This window comes from Antedon mediterranea, chromosome 6, assembly GCF_964355755.1.
Source record: "Antedon mediterranea chromosome 6, ecAntMedi1.1, whole genome shotgun sequence".
Taxonomy (NCBI): Eukaryota; Metazoa; Echinodermata; class Crinoidea; order Comatulida; family Antedonidae; genus Antedon; species Antedon mediterranea.
The window spans coordinates 2,251,963-2,274,704 of record NC_092675.1 but is presented as its reverse complement, the minus strand read 5'-3'; the positions used below and the strand labels follow the sequence as shown (position 1 = coordinate 2,274,704).

At 32.4% G+C, this 22,742-nt stretch overlaps 2 protein-coding genes across 3 annotated transcripts in view; both read left to right on the top strand.

The window, feature by feature from the left end:
• The window catches only part of LOC140051042 (uncharacterized), a 34,144-nt gene extending 24,020 nt beyond the window's left edge, over positions 1–10,124 (top strand). For both annotated transcript variants that reach the window (XM_072096113.1, XM_072096114.1), the window contains exons 6-7: positions 1,996–2,053; positions 7,519–10,124. In XM_072096113.1, coding sequence (XP_071952214.1) covers positions 1,996–2,053; positions 7,519–7,525 — 65 coding nt within the window. In that variant the 3' untranslated portion in view covers positions 7,526–10,124. The remainder of the gene's footprint in view (positions 1–1,995; positions 2,054–7,518) is intronic.
• Positions 10,125–12,621: 2,497 nt separating this feature from the next.
• Positions 12,622–22,742, top strand: part of LOC140051226 (protein Wnt-7b-like) — a 41,670-nt gene continuing 31,549 nt past the window's right edge. The window contains exon 1 of the mRNA XM_072096360.1: positions 12,622–13,156. Within this exon, the coding sequence (XP_071952461.1) occupies positions 13,032–13,156 (125 nt within the window). The 5' untranslated portion in view covers positions 12,622–13,031. The remainder of the gene's footprint in view (positions 13,157–22,742) is intronic.

The window sequence follows — 22,742 nt, the reverse complement described above, 5'->3', positions numbered from 1 at the left end:
TGTATTTTACCAAATATTCAAAATTCTGAAAAAAAATATGATATTTGTTAATTCATTTGCCCATTGTGACAAAATATTAGCAACTAAAAAAATTAATAGAAATTGATTAATAGATCTAGAGGCTATAAAATTGGCAGTATAGCTATAAAATGTTAAAATGTTGCTATATAAATATATATAAAGACTTTATGATCAAAGTACTTTATCGAGGGTGACAGTTATTTAATAATGATAGTCTTATATACAATATTGCCTAATACTATGTTTCTAAGCGCTTTACACACAAAAATGATAAAATAAAATATCTTAAGATAAACAAAAATTAAGAAGCAGAGGAACCAGTCACTGGTTACACACCTAATGGGTGACACTGACAGTGGCTTAGGCTGCTTTTGTGCTTTCCTGGCAGCTAGTCACTATTTACGGTAGTCACTGGTTGGAGGTACACACCTAATTGGTGACAGTGGCTTAGGCTGCTTTTGTGCTTTCCTGGCAGCTAGTCACTATGATTTTATATTTTCTTTTGCACTGTGTTTGTTTAATTGGTTGATTTGTATTATATTTTGTAAAATGTATCTTTTGCCTGAATAAATAATAATAATAATAATAATAATAACCATTTACACTATTCTCCATCACTTTAAAGCTCCCATATCAGAACTTGCCAGAAGAGTATTCAAAGGAGCTAAGCTTTGAGTTAATAAGGCATCTGTCTATCGCCACTATCCTACCGAAATAAGAAGAAAAAGATGTTTCTTAAGATTTTTTCTAGATAGCTTGGTGAAAGCTGTAATTCTATAATAAATTGGTTTTTAAGCAAGTGGATTTTTTTAAAGAAATTCAAAAGTTAGATACAAAAATTACAAATACTTGTTACGACTAATTATTTGTATAATACTAATTCCAGAATGCAATATTCTAAATGTTGGCGTAGAAATTACCAACCAATTTAAATAGATTGAACTTTGTTGAATCAACGCAATCAACACTCAATCTACCAAGGGGATTGCTTTCCTAGAATGTTATTCTTGTAAGGACAGACATAACAGATTTGGATTAGGCGCTTTACCTTAAAATTTCATGCTATTGATTTTCAGTGCGTTCATCCGTAATGTTTGAACCTATGCTAATCCCAATATACATCAGAGACTCTCTTGCTTTACCTACCTCTTCGAGCGTCGTGGCCCATAGGAGATGTTACTGTGAATATTTTAAACCTTTGTTTATTCTCGCCTTACTTAATTCTTCTTAGGCCTATAATAGTGGTATTATAAGGACTTTTCGCAGAACACGTACACCTTACTTTTGATCCTGTCCTGTTCCTAAGCTCACGGCAATGCCGAATGCCGGCGTTCATTTTTTACATTTACTGCATTCTTTGTAAACAGTTCCATTCCATGAAAGATTCTTAAACATGTGCAGATTATTTGCATTTCCAGTTACACTCCCATTAACATACATGTGTAAGAATGTATAATTCTTACACATGTGCAGATTAATTAATTAATTAATTTTTTTTTTTTCATTTCATTTCATTTATTTCGTCTCACATAATTATAACAAAAAAATAACAAACAATAGAGAGAGACAGGATTCCCAAAAGCGAACTAAATCAAACTATCAAGTTGGTCTCCAGCAAAACAAAATCATCCAACAATAAAATACAAAATGACAAAATTAAAAACAACGTGAAGATTAAAAAGTACAAAATATCTATACAAAAGTTACCCAAGACATTATTATTATTATTATTATTATTATTGTTATTATTACTGTTTTCAAGGTGTGTTTAGCTGAAAACTACTACTAATTAAGCATTTAAAGCTGAAATACTTTTGTGCATTTTTCTGCATTGGTTCAAAACTTCGCCTTCATATCAATTTGTCAACGAACCCCAACCCTTTGTGTATCCTTGTCTATAACACAGCAGATATGAGTACAATATACAGTACATGTATCTCTATTTTGTTAATTCTCTTTATCATTTTGTTATAGTTATCGCAGGCAACCATCAGCAGGCACCAACGACTATCAATCCGTACACAAACACAAGGTAAGCTGCACATTTTAAATACAATTACGCACATGTTTGAGCTTTTTGTGGCATTGAAATGGAGAAGGTGTTGTCACATTGGTTTTGATTTATAAGTTGCATGCCGATTTAAATTTCATTTATTTCCGAGCCGATTATGAACATTAATTACTTACTCAAGGGTTCAATCAATCTCCACTTTGCTTAAATGCCCTTTTAAAACTCGCACCAAGTGATAGCAAATAAGCCTAACTAGCCTAGCTTGTGATGTTTTTTGTCCCTTTTGTAATAAAGAAATCCCCCCTCCCCCCCCCCACCATCCCTATACAAATCCTGGCTATTGGTTGTATCTTATCCATGAAATATTGCACTGTAACATATATCTATATCACTGGTATATTCAATAATTCAGTTAAACATCCATAAAATTTAGCATATACAGTATATCTATATCACTGGTATGTTTATTCAATTGTTCAATTAAACATTCATAAAATTTAGCAGCAGGAAAAAAAAAATTCTGCTGAATTGTGCACTTTTTATGGATAACAATAAAAAAGAACAGGCATTACAATTTTGAATCATGAATTAACTGTACTAATAAGAACTATAGTCTTGTGACGCACAGTGTTACAATTGATGTTACGCATCATATCAGCGTTGCGACTGTTAAACAGTACGTATCAATAGTGTTACTGTACATGTCATTGATGTACAATTATTGGGTGTCTAGAAAACTCAGATCTCTGATATATCTGAGTTTTCTAGATCTAGAAATTATTTGCGGTACTACTGTTTGGAAGTATATTTTTATAGTTATCAGTGTTCCATCATGCAGCGGGCACTCATTACATGTCATAAAAACCTTACAAGTTAATCCGCCTCAATGATATTTAGCCTCGAACCTTTTAGGGGCAAATGATGAGATTGACAATCATGAGATTGATTGAAGTTTACAAAATATAGTTGACTAAGCAAATTATTATTTTTTTTTATATATATTATAAGAATTTGAAATTGGCAAACAATTGTGAACGTTCAAAATAAAACGAGGCTTGGATCAATTTTATAATAAAAATTTAAAAGAAATTATATGGTACAGTTATTACTGTAGTTGTCACGGTAACAGAAGCGAATTCAGATTTTATTTCGAAAGTTATAATGCAAAAGATAGGACGTCAAATTAAGATCTCTGTGCCTTATTCACCATTTTTAGGCCCTGCCACCCCCTCCCTCCTATTTTTAAATCCTGGATTTGTGAATAAATGAAGTGACATTTATTCAAAACTGTTCAATAACCAACAAATTATATTTCTTTAATACCCAACTGTATGAATAGAATAATGAATAGAAATAAGGAAACTGAAACATGCAAACAAATAAGAAGATATTATAGAACTGTTAAATATTATAAACTGAAAAAAAAGTACCCGATTTTTAACCCTGTTAATATACTTTTTTATGCGAACAATCACAATTTTACCAGTAAAAGTGATTAACAACTCAATTTGATTGCAAATTTAAACCATCAACATTATATAATTGAATAAATTGAATGCCTTATAAAAACATTTTAAACCTAAAATTAGTGAAATACATGCATAATTACCGTATATCAAGATTGATTAGTTAACATAACATTAAAACGTTAGCATATTTAATCAAACATCTCTTTTAAAGTAAGTGCCATTAAATATGTCACAATCGTTTTTTTAAAGCTCTTTTTCATAAAAATAATTGTTATTGTTGAAAACACTAAGATTTTAAATGCCTCGTGTAACCCACATACCACAGTTCCTATATGAAACAACTTGGCTTCATTATAAAAATGTCATCAATTTGAGTTGTAGGCTTTTGCCTTGCATTATTCAGTATTTTCAGATGTTAGTTTACAGTTCTTAATCACTTTAATATATCAATTTCCTGTAAGAAATGTTACACTAAAGACAGATGACAGCATTTGAATATAGCTACTGAATAATTTTAACTGAAGCTGCAGATGCAGTAATGAAAGGTTTTACTTTTAAATTGTTACTAATTATATTGAGAAAAGAATGTATATTTTATATTCTTTTTTTTCCGCCTGTCTATCAAAATTGTCATTTTTTGTAATTGTCCGTCCGTCTATGTTTTATGCTCAGGGACTACAAAGACAAGCCACTTTGGCTTCTGTGTTTCTTGACCATAAACAATGTAAACTACCTGTTGTTGACTAAATGTTGTTAACAACAATAGATATATTAAATAAATATGTATTGCCTTTTTTAAAGATCTGTAAATAGTTTTTTTCAAGACTACCAGGTTAGAACCTAAAAATATTCTTTAATTGTTTTCTTGTTTTATATATTACAAACAAATCTGTATCATACAGTAGGTGAATCCAAGGCTGTTCCACCGACATCTCTCACCCCCTGAATTTAAAATATACAGTGCAAAAGATAAAAAAATGGGTTATTTTAGCACCCCATTTTGCCATTTTAAGTTCTGAACCCAATATGCTGCTCACCACTGTGTACAGCATCTAATTATTTTTAAACATAGTTTTATATAATGTGTTCTTATATTGGTTGTAAACAAGTTTATTCTGAAACCAATTTTGATTACTAATTATTTTTAAACATAGGCGTTTATAATGTGTGCTTACATTGATTACTACAAACAAGTTTAATATTCTGAAACCAAATGTATTAAAGCCCTATAATTGCGTGGCCTCAAATTGTGTGATTCAAATTAAAGCTATTGCACAGCCTTCAATTACTGTGATCAGCCTAATTGATTAATTATCCATCGTAGTTCATAGTACTTGTATATTAATGTTGCCTATTTGCAATTGCGCTTCAGCTTATAATAATTTCTGAAAATCCATCTAGTTTAACTAATTTTAAAAATATATTCTGAAGATAAAATAATATAGTCAAAAATATAATGGCTTGCAACAATTTTTTTTGGAGTAGGTTTTATCAAAAATATAAATCTGTTTATGTATGAATTTGTATATTTAAAGATAATTTAGAGTAATCTTTTTAAGGTTTCTTTATTAAGAAGACATCCTTGCTAAATTTGATTCCTCTCTTTCCTTCCTACGGTTAATAACCGTGTCCTTATGAAGGGAATTATGTTGACTCTGAACAAAGCATGTGTGAGTCCCGCCTCATTTATCACAGGGAATTTTTTTATTTTCTATTAAAAACAGTTTATCCATTGGCTTGTGAACCTGAATGGCCAAGGCTTTCTTTTTAAAAATCATAGGGAACTTTTTTGTAGTGAAGAAATAAAATAAAATCAATCCATTTTCGAAATGCTATTTAATATTTCACCGTGACAGCGGAGAAAATTTAATACAGCAATTGAGTTTGCTTTTGTTTAATCCTGTCACTGTTTTGTTTATTTGCATTGTTTAATATCATGTTTGTAAATTCACGAAATAAATAACATTTATTTAATTAAATGAAATATTGCAAATGAATGTTCCTAATACTGAATAATGAATGTTAACCTAATAAATATTTTGACGAATATTTCAGTGATGGCGGTGATGCGTATCACTGAAATATTCATCAAGAAATGTTAGTGTTGTTGATTAGTTTATCCTCATCATCTGATGCTATTGGAAAAAGGGGTGAGGATTGGGGGAAAGGGGGGTGTAGGTTTGGGGAAAAGGGGGGTGTAGGTTTGGGGAAAAGGGGGGTGGAGGTTTGGGGAAAAGGGGGTGGAGGTTAGGAAGGAAGTGTTTAGTTGTGCATTGTTGGAATTTCTCATACAGTAGTTCAAGCATGGACCTATAAAAACAGTTGGTGGAAGGAGGGGGTTGGTGGAGGTGGTCTTACTTGTACAATCTGATCTCTCCTAACATCTATTATTATTTTACAAGCCATTGCTAATTTTTTATTATTTAGTTACTTTCAAATACTTAAATTCATGGATTGTATGAATGGAACATGGATTAATAAAAAAGTAAATATCTACCCCTTATCATGATTGATCCACCCCCTTTACTTGAATTTATCGATGATCTCATAAGCGGTCAAACTTATATTTGAATGAATTACTATCCTATGTAGAACATTAGTAGCCTGTCGGAGTCATACTGTCTGATACAAACTCCACAGTCATGTTAAGTGTAGCCTAATAGATTTTTACAACATGCTAATTTCAGAAGTGATTAATATCTACTGAGGAAGTATGTTATGAACAAATTGGAAAAGATTTAGAATTCTGACTACACTTGCTAACATCAATAATCAGTGTAATTTTTTTAGATTAATCAAATTAATAGTAAAAATGCAAACATTTTAAGAGGAAGGATTGAGAATAAAATAAATGTTATTTTCTTCTAATGCAGTATTATTGCTTAGTATCTATATTATAATAGATGTTCTCTTCCTAAACCACAGGGTCAATAATCACGCCATTGCTCTGGTTCACTTTCTAATTAGGATATGTTACTACAGTGATTTTATGCATGTTTTTTCTTAAATGACCGAACACGGATTCAGAAATTCTTAGCCATGTTTACATCCAGGTCATAGGTCATAGAGAGAGGCAAAATATACCTGTCCGTATTATGGTATTTATTATTATTTTCTACACATAATTATAATAATCATAATTTGTGAAAAATGAAACAATTTAGGTTGCAAAATTGATTCATAAATTCTAAAGCGCTGTCTACACTATCAAACTTTACCGTATGTGTCCAAAAAATGTGAGCATATCACTACCATATTTGGGCACATCACACTTTTTTCAAACTAGTTTGATAGTGTAGACAGAGCTTAAGAATTCTTGTCTCTTTTAAAGGAATGTATAAAAATTGAGTGACCTATGAACCCGGAGACGTTCATTTTGTTCCTGTAGTCTTTTTAACATGTTGTATAAACCCATTCCATATTGATATTTTTAGATCTAAAAAATTGCATGTACTTAAAAAAAACAGATCAATAAGATTTAATAATTACCATAAAATCCACTTGTCAAGGTTTACAATTTACGTTGCTGGTTCTCGTGAATGCAATTAAAAATACTAATATACAAGGCCTTATTAATCATTTGAGTTGGGATTGGCTTTATGGTTTTGTATTTGTTTTACAGGACATACATACCACTAGATACATATGTTTGTGTGTTTTTTAATCTGTTTATTTTCTTTAATGAAAGTGATACTGTTTTATGTGAACTTAACTTACTGTGTTTTCCCCCGAGAAAAAACTAAAATAACATCAGACATACTAACATCAACTAGTTATCATTTTTGTTTGCAATTTTGCAACTTGATAAATATATTTATTATTATATTATTGATGTTTTAAACTCTAAAAAATATAAATGTAATTGATATGGTTATAAGTATTATAATGTCATGGCTTTGAGAAGACTAGATAACAAAAACAAGTATTATTTCTAAAGGTCATTGTTATTTTTAATGCTATGATTTGTTAGTTTTTCTGTTTAATAATATATCAATATGTCTTCTTTTATTCTTTCAGAGAATGAAAAACTATTAGTACCCTGAGTGATTGAAGACTTTTCCTTGTGCACCACAGCAGATGGATCGAATTATTTCTGAAATAAAAATAAACGTTTGATATATTACTTGTTTCACTACTAATCGTTTATACACTTTTTGTAACACATTTCTTTTGGAAACCTCAATACGACATTGATTAGTGTTTGAACACTCAGTGGATGCGCTTTGTTTTGCAAGTCTAGATACTACTGTATTGATTATGCTATGGACACTCGACGGATGTGATGTAGCGTAGATATTGATGCAAATTATTTTGTTGCTATTGGTTTACTCCAGTACATGATTAAGACGTGTTTTAAATGTATGATTTATGTTTGTTATCCATCAAAGACAAGTGGAGGACAATTATCAAGAAGATCGTTTATTGAAACTGAAAGAAGAACGAAGGAGTATTTGTGAATTACTCCCAGAATCTAATTTTCAGTGTATTATGTTGTTTTGTATAAGCTCATATAGTTAACCCCAGCCCTTATTAGCATTATTTTTATACCACCACCCCCCCCCCCCCCCCCTTTTTTTTATTATAGAAAATGTACATTTTTTATGGTACTAATATCAACTAAACTTTGTATAATTTGTACATGTTAAAATGGTGCAGTTGTTTAAACAAGGTATCTAAATCAAATTCAACTGTCCCATACCCAAACACTGGTAGCCCAAAATATCTGGTATCATATATTTGGTAGCCCAAATATCTTGTAGCCCAAAATATTGGGTAGTCCAAAATATCTGGTAGTCCAAAATATCGGGTAGTCTAAAATATCTGGTAGCCCAAAATATCTGGTAGCCCAAAATATCTGGTAGCCAAAAATATCGGGTTTACAGAATACACTATAGGAAAGAATATGGGACATTTTGGTGTTATGGATAGTCTATTTAAATATACAGAGTATGTGTATTGCTAAATTTGTAACGATATTAAATCGGTGAACAATACTTTTCATATAAAACAGTCTTTATTGCAGTCTTAAACTGTCAAAAAGTATACATAAAATAGAATTTACTATAAAATTAAAGAATTTTAAGGTGAATATTTTTAACACATTGTACAATGAATTTCTTTTATCAACGTTTTTAAGGATTCTGATAGGGTTTACTACATTTTTTTAGTGTTTAGGTCGAAGGTCAATCCAATAATTCTGTTTTCATTAGGAAATTTGTTGAACTTGGCCAATGATTAATTTACACTTTACTTTTTGCACTTATCATATTTGTACTGCATTTTGCAAGTTTTAAATACTACACTCCCAAGATGTTAGTATTCTACAGGAAACAGATATGACACTTCTTCTCAGTACTTTCAACAACAACAAGCAAAAAAGAAACATTTTAGACAGTCAGCTCATTTGACCTCTAGTCCTACTGGGAATATAAAAGGCTCCATCAGGGATAATCTAAACGACTTAAAAGCCTTATGTCTGTCAGTTAAATATTCCTTAGAAACAGCCCCTTATTCTATCAAATTTATCCTTCCTTTTTGTAGATTTGCAAAAGTCTTGTGAATGCATATTGTCAAGGTTGTGTTACTACAGTTGATTATGTTGTATTGAAGGTTATGCATTACAGTGTAACTACTAATTGTAAAATCAAATGACTGTACACACATAGTCTTATTTGCATATCTGTTGTAAAACGGAAATAAACAGTATCGCCCTATTTAGTTAGTTGATTCTCTGTGCTGTATCTATAATTTGCACCGTATCAAGGTGAATTCTGTGATACATCTGTATCACATGCGATGTCTGTATTACCATGCCATAAGCCTAACATAATCTTAACATAATACAGGTGCCATATGTGATACTGTATTACAGAATTTGCCTTGATACTGGGCATAATGCCATATTTGGATATGTAGTACAGTACAGAGAATAGGGTTTAACAACTTGGCAATTTAGACAAAACAATGTACTGTAGTTTTAATTATTCGCAATCACTTCTAAAAATATAACATTCAGAGTATTTTATTTGTGTGTAAATTTTAGGTTCTGTATGTTTTCCTTACTTCAGGCTATAAACTGGTTACTGCAGACGAGCAAATAATTAATATTTGCGATGTTTTCTTTTTGGGTCAAAATCATGTTTTAATTATTTCTGGATCCATTTATTGAAATAGAGGGCAGCAGACTGGTTTAACTGCATCCAAGCTTTTATCAGTAAAGCTGTGATAAACCTTCATTAAAAATTAATGATTTACTGTGAACATCATAAAGAACCCCATTTTCACAGCAATAGTTAATGCACATACATTCTGTTAACATTGTGCCTGGTTAAACAAAATTCTAGGCATGTAGTAGAGAAAAAAAATTAATAAATATTAAAATCATTGCACATTTTTTTTTAAAGAGTATAACTAGAGTTTAGGCAATTTTTTGAAAGTTATGATGTCATGTCATAAATTTTGATGTGATGAGTGTACTGTATTTTATTCATTTTATAAATGACGGGGGGAGGGAGTTGGGTGTTACTATTTTGAGCATACTATTACTGTTAGATAAGTTGTTAACAAATTTTGCAATAAAAAACGTAAAGGTATCATTCGTTCTTGTATTCATTTAAAAAATCACTTCTCCTGCTCACTATAATGATTTCCATAGCATGCTTGCCAACCAGTATCACTATTTTTTTAATTCTATAATTACTGTAGGCCTATTGTAATCGAGTGAGTTTTATTTTCTATTATGAATACGTCAAGAGGACGCATTACAATCCCACTATACCAGCGTTCAGCAACATTTTTAGACCGCGACCCCATGATCCTATTTTGGGAATTTTCGCGACCCAACATTGCGTATTTGATCTTACAGAAACACACCCCCACCCCACCCTTTCTTAAAATTGAGGGCGCTAAGCATAACATTTACGAGATCGAATCCACAGAAAAAAAAAACAAACAAAAGTTAAGTGACCCAGTAATATTGTCATAGTGTCCTCTCCCTACATATGGTAATGTCGTGGAAACGATCTCAATGCTGTGGCAGATACATTGTGTCGTTTCCACGGCATCACCAGATGCATTGACCTGCTTGTGTGGTGGAAAGGGGGACGTATTATTCTGTGAACCCCAAACCAGGGAGTTGTAAACAACTCCCTGCCCAAACACAGTAGCATATAACTTTAACTCTATTCCACCACGACCAGCATGGGGTTCGAACCCATGACATCCATGTTAACACGACGCTGCGCAGCCGACTGAGGTAACCGGTCATCTTGGATATAGACAGGTTAATACCAGCTTTGACGGTCATGAATATATTTATGACCTAACGATGAATTACGTGATATAAAGTACGTACAGCACTGCTTCATGTTCTGAGAAAGCTACAATAATACACAGCGCCCTCTGTAAAGTTTCAACAAGTGGAAATAGATTTCGACAATTGTTTTTCAACACGTTCTGATAAAGCTACAAGAAAATACAGCGTCCTCTATAAAACCTTTACTTTATAACGTCAATTATTTTGCAGACGACCATCTTTTCAATCTTAACTCTAATTGTTGATGATTTAAGTATCAACCTATACATTCTACATACTTAAGAAAAGTAGAAATGAAGATTTCGACAAATATTTTGTTTCCGTTTTAGAAAGTCCATCCGACTGGATCAATAACGAAGATAAACAGGGACGCTTGAAATAAATCGGAAAGAATAAATTAGGCATAGACCTATGTCAAGGGTTTGAAGACATGACCAAAACAGACGTAGACATCTTCTATTGAATTATTTATTAAAGCAGAAATACGATTTTGGGGGTTGAAGTTGATACCGACCAAAACATGAACCGTTTAGTTTGGGTAAAATAACTATAACAACCATTTTCCCCAGACCTTTTCCCCATTCTCAGATGTTTGTTACCGATTATAGCATTGAAACTTATACGTTTAAATTGTTAAGTTTGTAAGTGCGCTCCAAGCTCTGTCTACACTATCAAACTTTATGTGACAAAAAATGTGATGTGCCCATATATGGGCCCGATAATGTCACATTGCTACCATATTTGGGCACATTACACTTTTTTTTGTCAAACTAGTTTGAAAGTGTAGACAGAGCTTTAAAAAAGAAACATGAAAATACATAAAGCATAGGCCTACTCAGATTAGCATACTTTTTGTACGTTACTCTATAATTACAGTTTTAGATGCTTTTGATGAAATGATTCAACTTGTTTTGAATGATGTTATTAATATTTTGAGCGTAATTAGTCTGACTATGCTACAAGTGTATTATTAAGAATTGTTCTTAACTGCGTTAAATTTGTTTGGATTCGTACAAATAATAAAGAGTTTTAGTATTCTCTATCAGAGTTCGCGCCAACATGATTCTACTGCAGTTACTGAGGTAACTACAGTAACTGAATAATATATTTGTTTCAATGTAGAAGTTTAATAGGTAGCGTATGGTCATCAAAATATTATTAATCGCATAAACAAAATGTAGTTAGTGTAGTAGGCCTAACTGGAGTAGAATAATTTGTACATGGTCCCTTTACGACGATCATAGCACCATGAATAGAATCGCTGGAGTCAACGACTCGTTAATCAGATTATAAGGCGTGCAAACTTAACAAATGTTTGCAAACAATACAACTACGCGAGTAGTTAATTATGACAAAAATAAATGTATGAAGAAAAAAGACTCAAGGCTGTTTGGGGTTTTGTTCCGACGATCTTAATATGCCTGCATGCTTAACAGTGAAGGCAACCCCGCGGAAAGTAGTTTAACCGTAGGCCTATATTACACAATTGAATAACAATAACTTTTCTAGCCCCTCCTCTATCATCCCGTCAATCGAACAGTGCTATATTAACACAATTACAATTTGTATATGACTTTATAATAAGTTCCCACGTCCACGTTTCATGAACACGTTTTCATTCTGAAATTACACCGTAACGTTGACTTTCCACGCATGGTCTGACCAGGGAGTTGTTATTAGAACTGACGTCAGCCAATCAGGAGCGACCGTTACCCAAAAATAGATACAACAAGACGTTGGAACGTAGTACAACAAAACTTTCTTTTCAGCATAATAGTTTTCATCTCGAAAAGTCCCAGCAGACAGTGAAACATTCGGTTAATTTCATTTTCTCTGAAGAAAAAAAAATATTTCAAGCGGAAATTAAATACAAACATATCGCGCCTTAACCGTGAAAGTGAACATATTTGAGTCCGGAGACGATACAGCCTAGAAACGATAGTCATCATCAATGATCATAAATTCAAGCGTTATTTATGTAGTCAACCAATTCGATACAGGTGGATACAAAGAAGAGTACAGCTGGGGTGAGATCATTTGCCTGTGTATGTGTGAATATACTGTAAACAGCCGACAGGGCTAAACACTTCTGAAACGATATTTTATCGTATGTTTATGGAAGACGCAGTCAATTGAACAGAGTTTTCGATTTTTTACGATCAATAATAGTTCAGTTTATTTTCTTCTTCGGTTTAGAAAACTGTTCTCGTATTTTATGGTGAACAATATTTTACTAAAAGCGGAATTTATAAACAATTTAATGAAAATGCTGCATAGGAACAGACCGGTATTTTTCTTCTTAATATTTTTCTATCTTGGATTTTTTGATAAACATCAAAGGTAAGTGACAATTGTTTTATATAATATTAATTAAATCATCAGCACTGCATTTACTTAGTAACCGGTTCCAATAGTAGTGGGCATTGGCATGTTGTTGTTTTTAGAAACGGTACCAACATTTCTTAGTATTCACAAAATTACAAGCATTTAATATTCCGAATAACCTACTTTAAAAAACCGAAACACTACGGAATGTTATAGTAAGGTATCTAGGCCTACATAAAGCCTTATCTACACTATCAAACTTTATGTGTCAAAAAAGTTTGATGTGCCTATATATGGTAGTGCTATGCTTAAATGTGGTAGTGATATGACATCATCATGTCCATATATGGGCACATCACATTTTTTTGACATATAAAGTTTGATAGTGTAGACAAAGCTTTATGCTATCAGCTACATACAATGCTCCGAACTAGGCTGCTCGAGTCATAAGGTCTAAACGCAACATACGAGCCTACCGATAATAACAATAGAAGTTAACCCCTGTCATTATCAGTACAATTCTATTATTTCAAAGATATGCGAACAAAGCGGGATCTGGTATAATAGTGTACTGGATGTTGTCATAATGTCATTAAGTAGGAACTTATTTCGTGAAAAGATCCTAATCCCTCTCTTCAATTAAGAAACCGATCCTATGATATAAGTTTAGAGAAAGAACCTGCACAGAATATAGTTGACTTATCTATGTAGATGTGTTAACAATATTATATAGGCCTACTTTGCTAAAATGATTGGAGTTTATAGAAATCAGAAGTTAAAACTGAAAGTATATGTAATATAATCCAGGAACTAACTATACTATTTAAAGGTATTTCAGAAAAGACTGACAATTGAACAATTATTTTGTTGTTATAACATCGATTAATTTCATTAAGGCCTCACTTTAGCTTTTTGTTCTATGGAATTGCATTTCGCAGAATAAATCCAGTAATTGCCATGACAAATGCTCCTTATTCTGTATCAAAATGTATATATTATTATATTAAATAACACTATATTAGACCTCAGTTAATTTAAGACCAATCTATATTTTCCTTTAACTGAATTTTAAATTGCATCCATTCCTTCTCTTTATTTCTTCCAACCTGAAGTAGTTCAGCATCCTCTTTAAAAGTTCAACAAGTTATTTTCATATGTTGCTTTATTATACTTTGGGAGGTAACGTTTTTGACTCTAAAAGACAAGGAATTTCAGGAAACGCATTCGATATTAACCAGAAATGACAGTTATTAGATAGGCCTATATACCTAAACTTTCTATGGAATTTCAGCAAAATGCGTAAATGTCATATTAGCCGAAATGAGACGATTTTGTTAGCTTGTTTGTTTCTGAATTTTTGTGTATTGACGAATTTTAAGGCAATTTTTTTGGGCTTAAATTACAAATATTGTAACCGCATTCGTTTATGCAGATGCGTATATCTTATATACCTGTGATTACCTGTGTTCATGTTTTAGCATTGCAAGTTATGGTTCTCATGTTTTAATTAACAGTTTGATGTTAATTTATTTTTGGAGTTCAACATTAGTTTTTTTAACGTTTTTTTAAAGAAGTGTTTCTATGGCTAGTAGCCTATTTAGTATAGCCTATACTATTTTAGATTATACAAATTACCACTGGGTTTAAATTTACTATTTCATATATTCATATATTATTGTTGGACAAGGTGAAAATCCCTTCTTGACCGGTCTCAGCCCAACCATTATCTGTTCTTTTTGCAACATAGGCTGTACACAGGATTAGGGTGCTGTGCGTCATTACGGTCGCCAACAAAAAGTTGGGGATACTGATCTATGGCGCACCATAACAATATTAGGCCTAGCTGGTCATTTAAATATATCCAACCCTAAATATGTTCCAATACGTATAACCTAAGCGTTTTGTTAGTGTTCATTTAACAAAAAAAAGTGTAAAAAACAAAATGGACAAATAAGTTTAAAAGTCAATTCAACTGTAAGCCTGTTTGTGCATGGAGGCGTTAAAATACATACCACCCTGGTCAGTGTAACTTTTGTATGAATACCTCCGGTGACGTTGAACTAATCTTAAAATCTCATCAAATGAATATCTGCTATTAATAACAAAATCAGCAAGCTATAAAATGTCAATAACATGGACATAAGTCATTATATTGCAATTCAGTTATATTGGAATGTGGTTAGAGGACATTTCTTTTTACAATTTATCGTGTTAAACTACAGAAAACAGACCCAGTGGACACTCAATCACAATAGCCCTTTGGGTATTATTTGCAATCAAGTTTGCCTAGGCCACCTATGATCCTATATCTCGTCCATCTTCTTCGCACCTAGGTCAAACCTATAGGCCTACAATCGGAAAACGATTTTATATCTGAAATATGATTTTTTGGGAACACAAAAACCGCCCACAAAACCACCAAATATAGCTATTTTGAAATCTCCTATTCATTCATCTTATTTATAATAATTTAACAATAATTAGACGTTATAAATAAGAACATTTTAAAACACTATTCATGTTTGAAATGAATCTAATAGGCCTACACCTGGATTTTATAAAACGGAACAGCTGCTGCAGCTGATGTCGGTTTTGGTAAAAAAATTAATCTGGGGAAAAATGTAATAGATGGTGTATCTAAATTGTACGATAAAGTAGTACAGTAGTATACTTTCTTGCAATGGAAGGTTGTATGTGTAATAGCACAATATTCTAGTTATTAAATCGTCCTCGAATAAACCGTACAACTGTTCTTATACATACAATACGATTAAATAACTATAGATCATAGATCAGGGTTTAATTTTGCGAAAAGGGCATTTATTTGCCCTTAACCCCAGCATTTCTGGGCGTGTGTTTCCGTTCGCTTACCCACAATTAACAACATTTGGGTCACCACTCAGGCCTACTCATCACAACATCTCTGGTTATCAAATGATGACAAAGACAGTTGGCCTACTGTATTGATCTCCATGTTGTTGCTACTACTTACTATTACTATGGTACTTAGGCCTATATTACTATTACATAGGCGGGTACATAGGTAAAATGAAAATACGTCTTCGCGACAACTTAGTTGTTTATTCCCATAAATTTCCCCTTAGAGATAAACGGTATTAAAACTATTGTAAACACAATTACTGGCAAACGGATGATATTACATACATGTTTTGCATGCCTGTACCATTTTAGGTATTTTTTAGAACCATTAACATACCAAGGTAGACAAGTTTTTGATACAAAAAAATACCGTTATTCATAATAATGATAATGATCTGCTTGTTTTTGTATAAATTTTTTTTTTTTTATTCAAGATACACTGAACAAAATATATATTCATAATATGAATTTGAACGAATCTCCTTATATCCGGTTTAAGCAATGCAAATGTACAGTATGCTTCTTTTTTTCAAGAGAAGTAATTCCGTGCAAGTTTGTCCCCATACGTATTCCTGTTCTGGTATGAATGATTCGTAACACATCGGTAAATGTAGTGTATTTTTTTCGCCGCATTGCCCAAAGGCGCTAAAATGTCGGGTTAAAAAGAAGCCGAGGTTTGGCGTGGCGGTGAATAAATGAGAAAAGTTAATCAATTAGTCACACAAGTTAAAGAAATTCATCTCCGGGGCTAGTTTCAGATTAAATCAGATGTGGAGAATTCATGAATATGGTTGTTAGTTTAAAACTGTAGTTGGGCCATTGTTACAACAGGTCCTGTGGCATCATCATTTTATCATAGTTTTCCATCGAAAACGATCCACTTTAAAAACTATATACTTAATCAATGTGACGTCATTGTTTTGACGTTATTGCTAATATTCTATAAAAGGGAAGAAACGTAGATCAACTTCAAAGTGTTAGATAGAGGTCGTCTCAAATCGATTATATTAATGCGTTATATTAAAAATAATAAGTAAGTTGTGTTTTTAAACGATATGTATAATTATACACATATTGTTTTTTTAAATTTTTGTATATATATCTTTGTCATGGAATGATAGAATAAATAAAAGTGGGCCACACCCACCAAAAAATTGATAAGTAAATAAGATGCTGATCGATCTGATTAATATAATTTGAATATCAAACCATTGTATAATGCACCACGACAATTCACATCACTCTAAATAAATAACAAAACAAAGAAAATGTTGAAAGGAAAGTGGTGTTACGCCATGTTTGAACTTTAAACGCCAATATACAAGAAACATGTTTACAAGTTTTTACACGCAATTAGTAATTCTATATGCTTGGTTTGAATGATCTATGCATACCAATAATATTAATAAATATTCCTTCCATTTGATAAAAAGATTATTTTTAAGAGATATCAGAACATGATCATACAATCGCAGACTATCAAATAATCAATTTTCCCCGTCATAGATTTTATAATAGAATAGATAGAAAGAAACGTTTTGTTGATTTAATTCTGCAATTATAAAATATCTTTGAGATCCCTGGAGCATGAAATGAAATTTTAAGCATAATCGGAATAGTTTTTATTCTTTTTTAAACGTTAGGAAATTGTACGTTAATTTTGTAATCTAGCGTGAGAAGTAATAGGTTATATATGACTTTGCAAAATAAATGCAAAAAATGTTTCGTGAAAATCAATATGTAAAATAAATTTCTATTTTTTATTTAATATTTGTGTTCCATTAATTCAATTGACAGTGAATGTTAAAATTGATAATATGTGATATTCATATGAACTTCGTTAGTTACTTATAGCATTCATAAAACTATAACTATATCATTCCAGCCATCAGATTGAATCAGGTATATAAGTAACTTTCGCCTGTGGACATCCATTCAATATTTCATTATTCATTTCTACAATAATAAAGACAAATATTACGATAGTTTACCTCACATGAGATAAATAATTTATTGTTAAGCTCTGTCTACACTATCAAACTGTATGTGACAAAAAAATGTGATGTGCCCATAATATGGACATGGACACCATATTGGGTACATCACTACGATATTTGGGCACATAATATACATCACACTTTTTTGTCAAACTAGTTTGATAGTGTAGACAGCGCTTTAAAGTTATTCTGTTATATAATAATAATAATCAGACACATAATGATCTGCAGACGTTAGGTTTATCTAGAAACGTCCTCTTAAATGTGAATTTTCTTATGGATGTTTTCTTTGACGAGTATTGTCAATAGCCTATGGGCTTTTTGGTAAACTTAGCCAACGTATAGATTTTCTATTTGCGGTCATGTTGCAAAGTACACCGGCCTTCCAGAGAATGATACCTCCATAATAAGTATGTAGTACCCGGATCGAATAATGCACATTGATAGACTGCAGACATTATACGTGTAATTTAATGTTTTATAGGCAAGGTACACATACCTTTTCAGTGTTGGAAATGTTCTGCGGTATGTAACACTGGTGTGAAGTCGATTCTAATTTAATTCAACATACTTTTTGAAGCAAATGACAAATGTTCTTTGATAATAAATTATGGTTGCCACTTTATATATGCCTAGTATGATGTTTGACATCGTAATAATAAAGGCCTAACTCATATCAACAACATTTTTAAACGGAGGATGAATGATGATACTGAGTTTTATATTATGAACTTTAACCTTAACTTTAACAGATGACGTCACAATGAATAATTATCGGTATCGGTTTAGGAGTCGCGGATCGAAAAGTCCCTATTATAAGAAATGTGTGTGTGTTTAAACGTATAACTGTGTTCGTTCTCAACTTTGCCATAATAAGCCCCCTATTTCAAAATCCTGGATCCGTCACTGTTTCCACCTCAACGTTTTTCTTAGAGCATGTTCTGAACAGACTTCTCGACGACATACCTAACTTCGATAGACTCAGTTCCCCATACCCCACTACCCCGGACAATAAGCATTCTGTGAAGCTTGAAGGTAAACTTCTTTAAATTGAATTATAAGCAAGGACTCGCAATTCACATCATATCATGTGGTGGCCCTGACACTTTTCAAAAACTTAAACGTGCAAAACTGCAAATACACCACGTCTGTTACTCAAAAATTGCGGCAAAATTATTATATATTTTAAAACACAAGAAATTAAAATGAACTTTACTATAAATTGCTACTCTTTGTTTGTGGTTGTTAATGTTGTGGTTGCATCTATGAGTTTCAAGGTAACTTACCCTCATAAAGCAGTCAAACGATATCATACTCCGCCTAGTTAGGCCTTTTATGAAACCACCGAACAATATTGCTGAATATTAAAAACATATTCTGGCCCAAATTTAAAAGACTGCATAGATCAAAGCAATATGTGTTGACTGCATTTAAAGAAGAGATGGCACTTCATCACAATTTCATTCTTTTCGTAATAATTTGTAACAAAATCTACATGAAAATGACAGATTTAGGACTAATGGAGAAGTTCTGTTTTTTCTATCACTATCCAAAATCGAATTTTCAGATTGAAGGCTGAGTTTGGGTTATTTATGGGATGATAAATTGATATATTTATGACAACATTTTAGTGGATGGAATTTTTACCAATTATACCTTACCTTAGATATCTGAGTTGAGGAAAAGGTAAGGGTGTTGGCAGATTTAGAATATAGACTTGGTTAATTTAGGATATAGAAAATGTACCTTTCGCATTTAAAGACTAATATACACAGACGAGCGGTATATCGGTAAGCGGAAAACCGCGTAGTTTGTCCCACGTAGAAGCTTAGCGGAAATTGCCAGTTCGCTCCGCACTTGGCGTATTATCGTTCCCGCTCGTCTGAGTAAATTGCCCTTAACGCTCAATCCAAGATTTATTTAAGGGATACGAATGAAACCCAGACTGAGGCATCTCAATAATGAAACACGTGACGTCACGAGACTATTGTCAGTTCGACGACACACGATTACAAAAAGAAACGATTCACTTGACTTGAAAAAAAAGTACAAAAAGTACAGATAACAATCATAAACGCAATTGTCCTTGAATATCTCAATTTGTCTCTGTTATCGCCGGAAATTATAACATTTTAAATTCTTCGTATCACCATGGACTTAATTAATAATTTACACGTTCATGGTAGCAAATTGTTGGTTTTGTCACACCCTTTTCACAATCAGTTAAATTATTCTCCACGTGGAGTAAAACATAGTGGGGTGGGTACTTGATACTTACATAACGAAGCTGTATACGGGGCGCACCATACCTTGTAGACTTGCCCCAAGTATGTATTTTTTCTTTTATGTTTTCGACTTTTCGATTTTTGTCTGAAAAAAACAAGCTCAAGTATTATACGTATGAAACGCCATATGTGCAAAAATATTTATCTTTTTACTAATATTTAGTAAAAACTCTGTCTGGAACCCAGACTACTTAGGACGTAATTTCACGACGATGAATCAGGCATCATTCATCACGTCGTGATTGGACCAATTACTTCCGTTAGGCTTACGTTTTTGCGTAACCAATTTTTACGTCTTTAGTGGGAGTCTTCTAGTACTTTCTCCAATTCATTAGCTTTTCTTCATAATATGATTGTATTATAATTAAGGCCTTGGAAGACAGCGATAAACGTGCTTATAAAAGTACAAACCTGACCAACACAAAGGATACTTAATAGTTCACATAATATACATTTCATTTGTATTCTTAACATAAGGTTAATAATTCACATTTTCAATGTCAAGGTAATTGCATAAAAGATTATAAATCTGATACAAAAAAAATTATTTTCACTATAGGGCAATTGCTCACGATTACGTCATCAGACTACCTATCATGCTAAAAATAACGATTTATAATAATTATTTTTAATATCTATTTGCTATCAGATAAACACACAAGTGAGTGTAGTCATAAAGCGTTTTCTTATATTTATTATTGTATGTCTTGTAGCCCAACTTAAATTCCTGTACAAGGTTGTATTTAATTCAATCTCACATCATACATCCTACAACACTGTAAAGTATTTCCGCAACTGGCAAACTAACTCTACCCACCTAGTTATCGAAATATTACTGAATTCAGTTGCTACAGTATCTCAAGTTAAGCCTATATCCAAATATAGGGCTATGTACCTTAACATCATTGATGTCATTCCCTGTAGTCTTACTGTTATAAGTTAGTTAAATGCTTGTACGGTGCGCCAAAAGTTAGCAAATTTAAAATACGGTCTAGTTGTTTATTATCATTTCGCAAATACTGAAGTGATACGTACCTTTAAAAAAAAATCCTACATGATATATTTCTCTTCCTATTTGGTTAAATGCTGGTATGTTTTTCAATGTTAACACAAAACACACACACACACACCTATCTGTGTTTTTGTTTATTTTCCTGTCGAGTGTTTGTACTGCCGCTAGGGCGGCTTGTTGTGTCAATGGTTCAAAATGTGATTTCTGAGGGGTGTCGGTAATACAGTTATTTCGTTTTCTGAGCAGCTATGTTTATGGTCATGCAAGTTTGGTTGTACTACTCTGCTGGAGTCTTTAAAATATAAAAGAGGATTGCACAGACATATGCAAATAGGCCTACACCAAAAAAAAAAGTCATTGCCATTTGATCTGATTATGACAGTTTTAATTGATTTTAATTAAATTGTCATCATTAAAAAGAAAATATGGATCGACATATCAGGGGCAGGAAGTATAAAACAAGAAAGTAAGGAGACTCGATTTCCATCAATAGTGTGAAGATCTGAACTGGAACCGCGTGATTGGATAGAAAGTTTAGAATTGTCTGAATCTACTTGTGACCAATTGGCTGCGTTTGAGATAACCACGGGTCATGACGTCACACACCACCACCACCGCGCCACCAACACCACGGGGGCACAGCACATCGTCGTCTGGAAGAATAACAGTCGAGACGCAGAGTTGCGTGACCTCGAAATTATCACAATCTCGAAATTTGAATCGCCGCCATTGCTACCGGCGATCGAGAGAAAAAAGTTCTGAATTTCCGTGTAAAATTATGAGATTTTATTAACGATTTACAGGGTATTTTGTATTTATAAATAATATTTAAAGGATTTTACCTGTATAGAATTCAAAAATTCGATCATATTTAGCCTAGCCAAGTGAAAGTTTGTGGCGACCTTAGCGTAGGCTAGCGGCGACTGGCGTAGTGATGAGTAACTTTAGTCGAAAAAAATTTAATAACTCACTGAAAATCGTATGAACAGTCACGGATTTTAGGTATATGACGTAAATATATATTCCAAACATTTCTACCAAAGGAAATCGTTAAACTCTCTTGAAGAAAAAAACGGCTGGATTCGTTTGAGTGAAGCGAATGAATTCTGAAATAGCAGCCATTTTCCGACGAGAGAAATGACGTAATGGCAATAGCCTTACAGCACCAGACGGCTTAAAATGACGTCATGGCATTAGTCGTAGGGGAACCAGACTGCTTTTAATAAAAACTGTCAAGGTCCGACTGCATTACAGTATTTATGTGATTTAATTTTAAATTCCATTTATTATTGTTATTAATTAATAAATATTAATTTACAATGCACAATCCATCACTGCAATCATCACACCACAAATTCTTCAAAAACTAAATAATAAAAATAAAACACAAAGAAGAATTTTTTTAAATTATACTTTATTTTATTTCA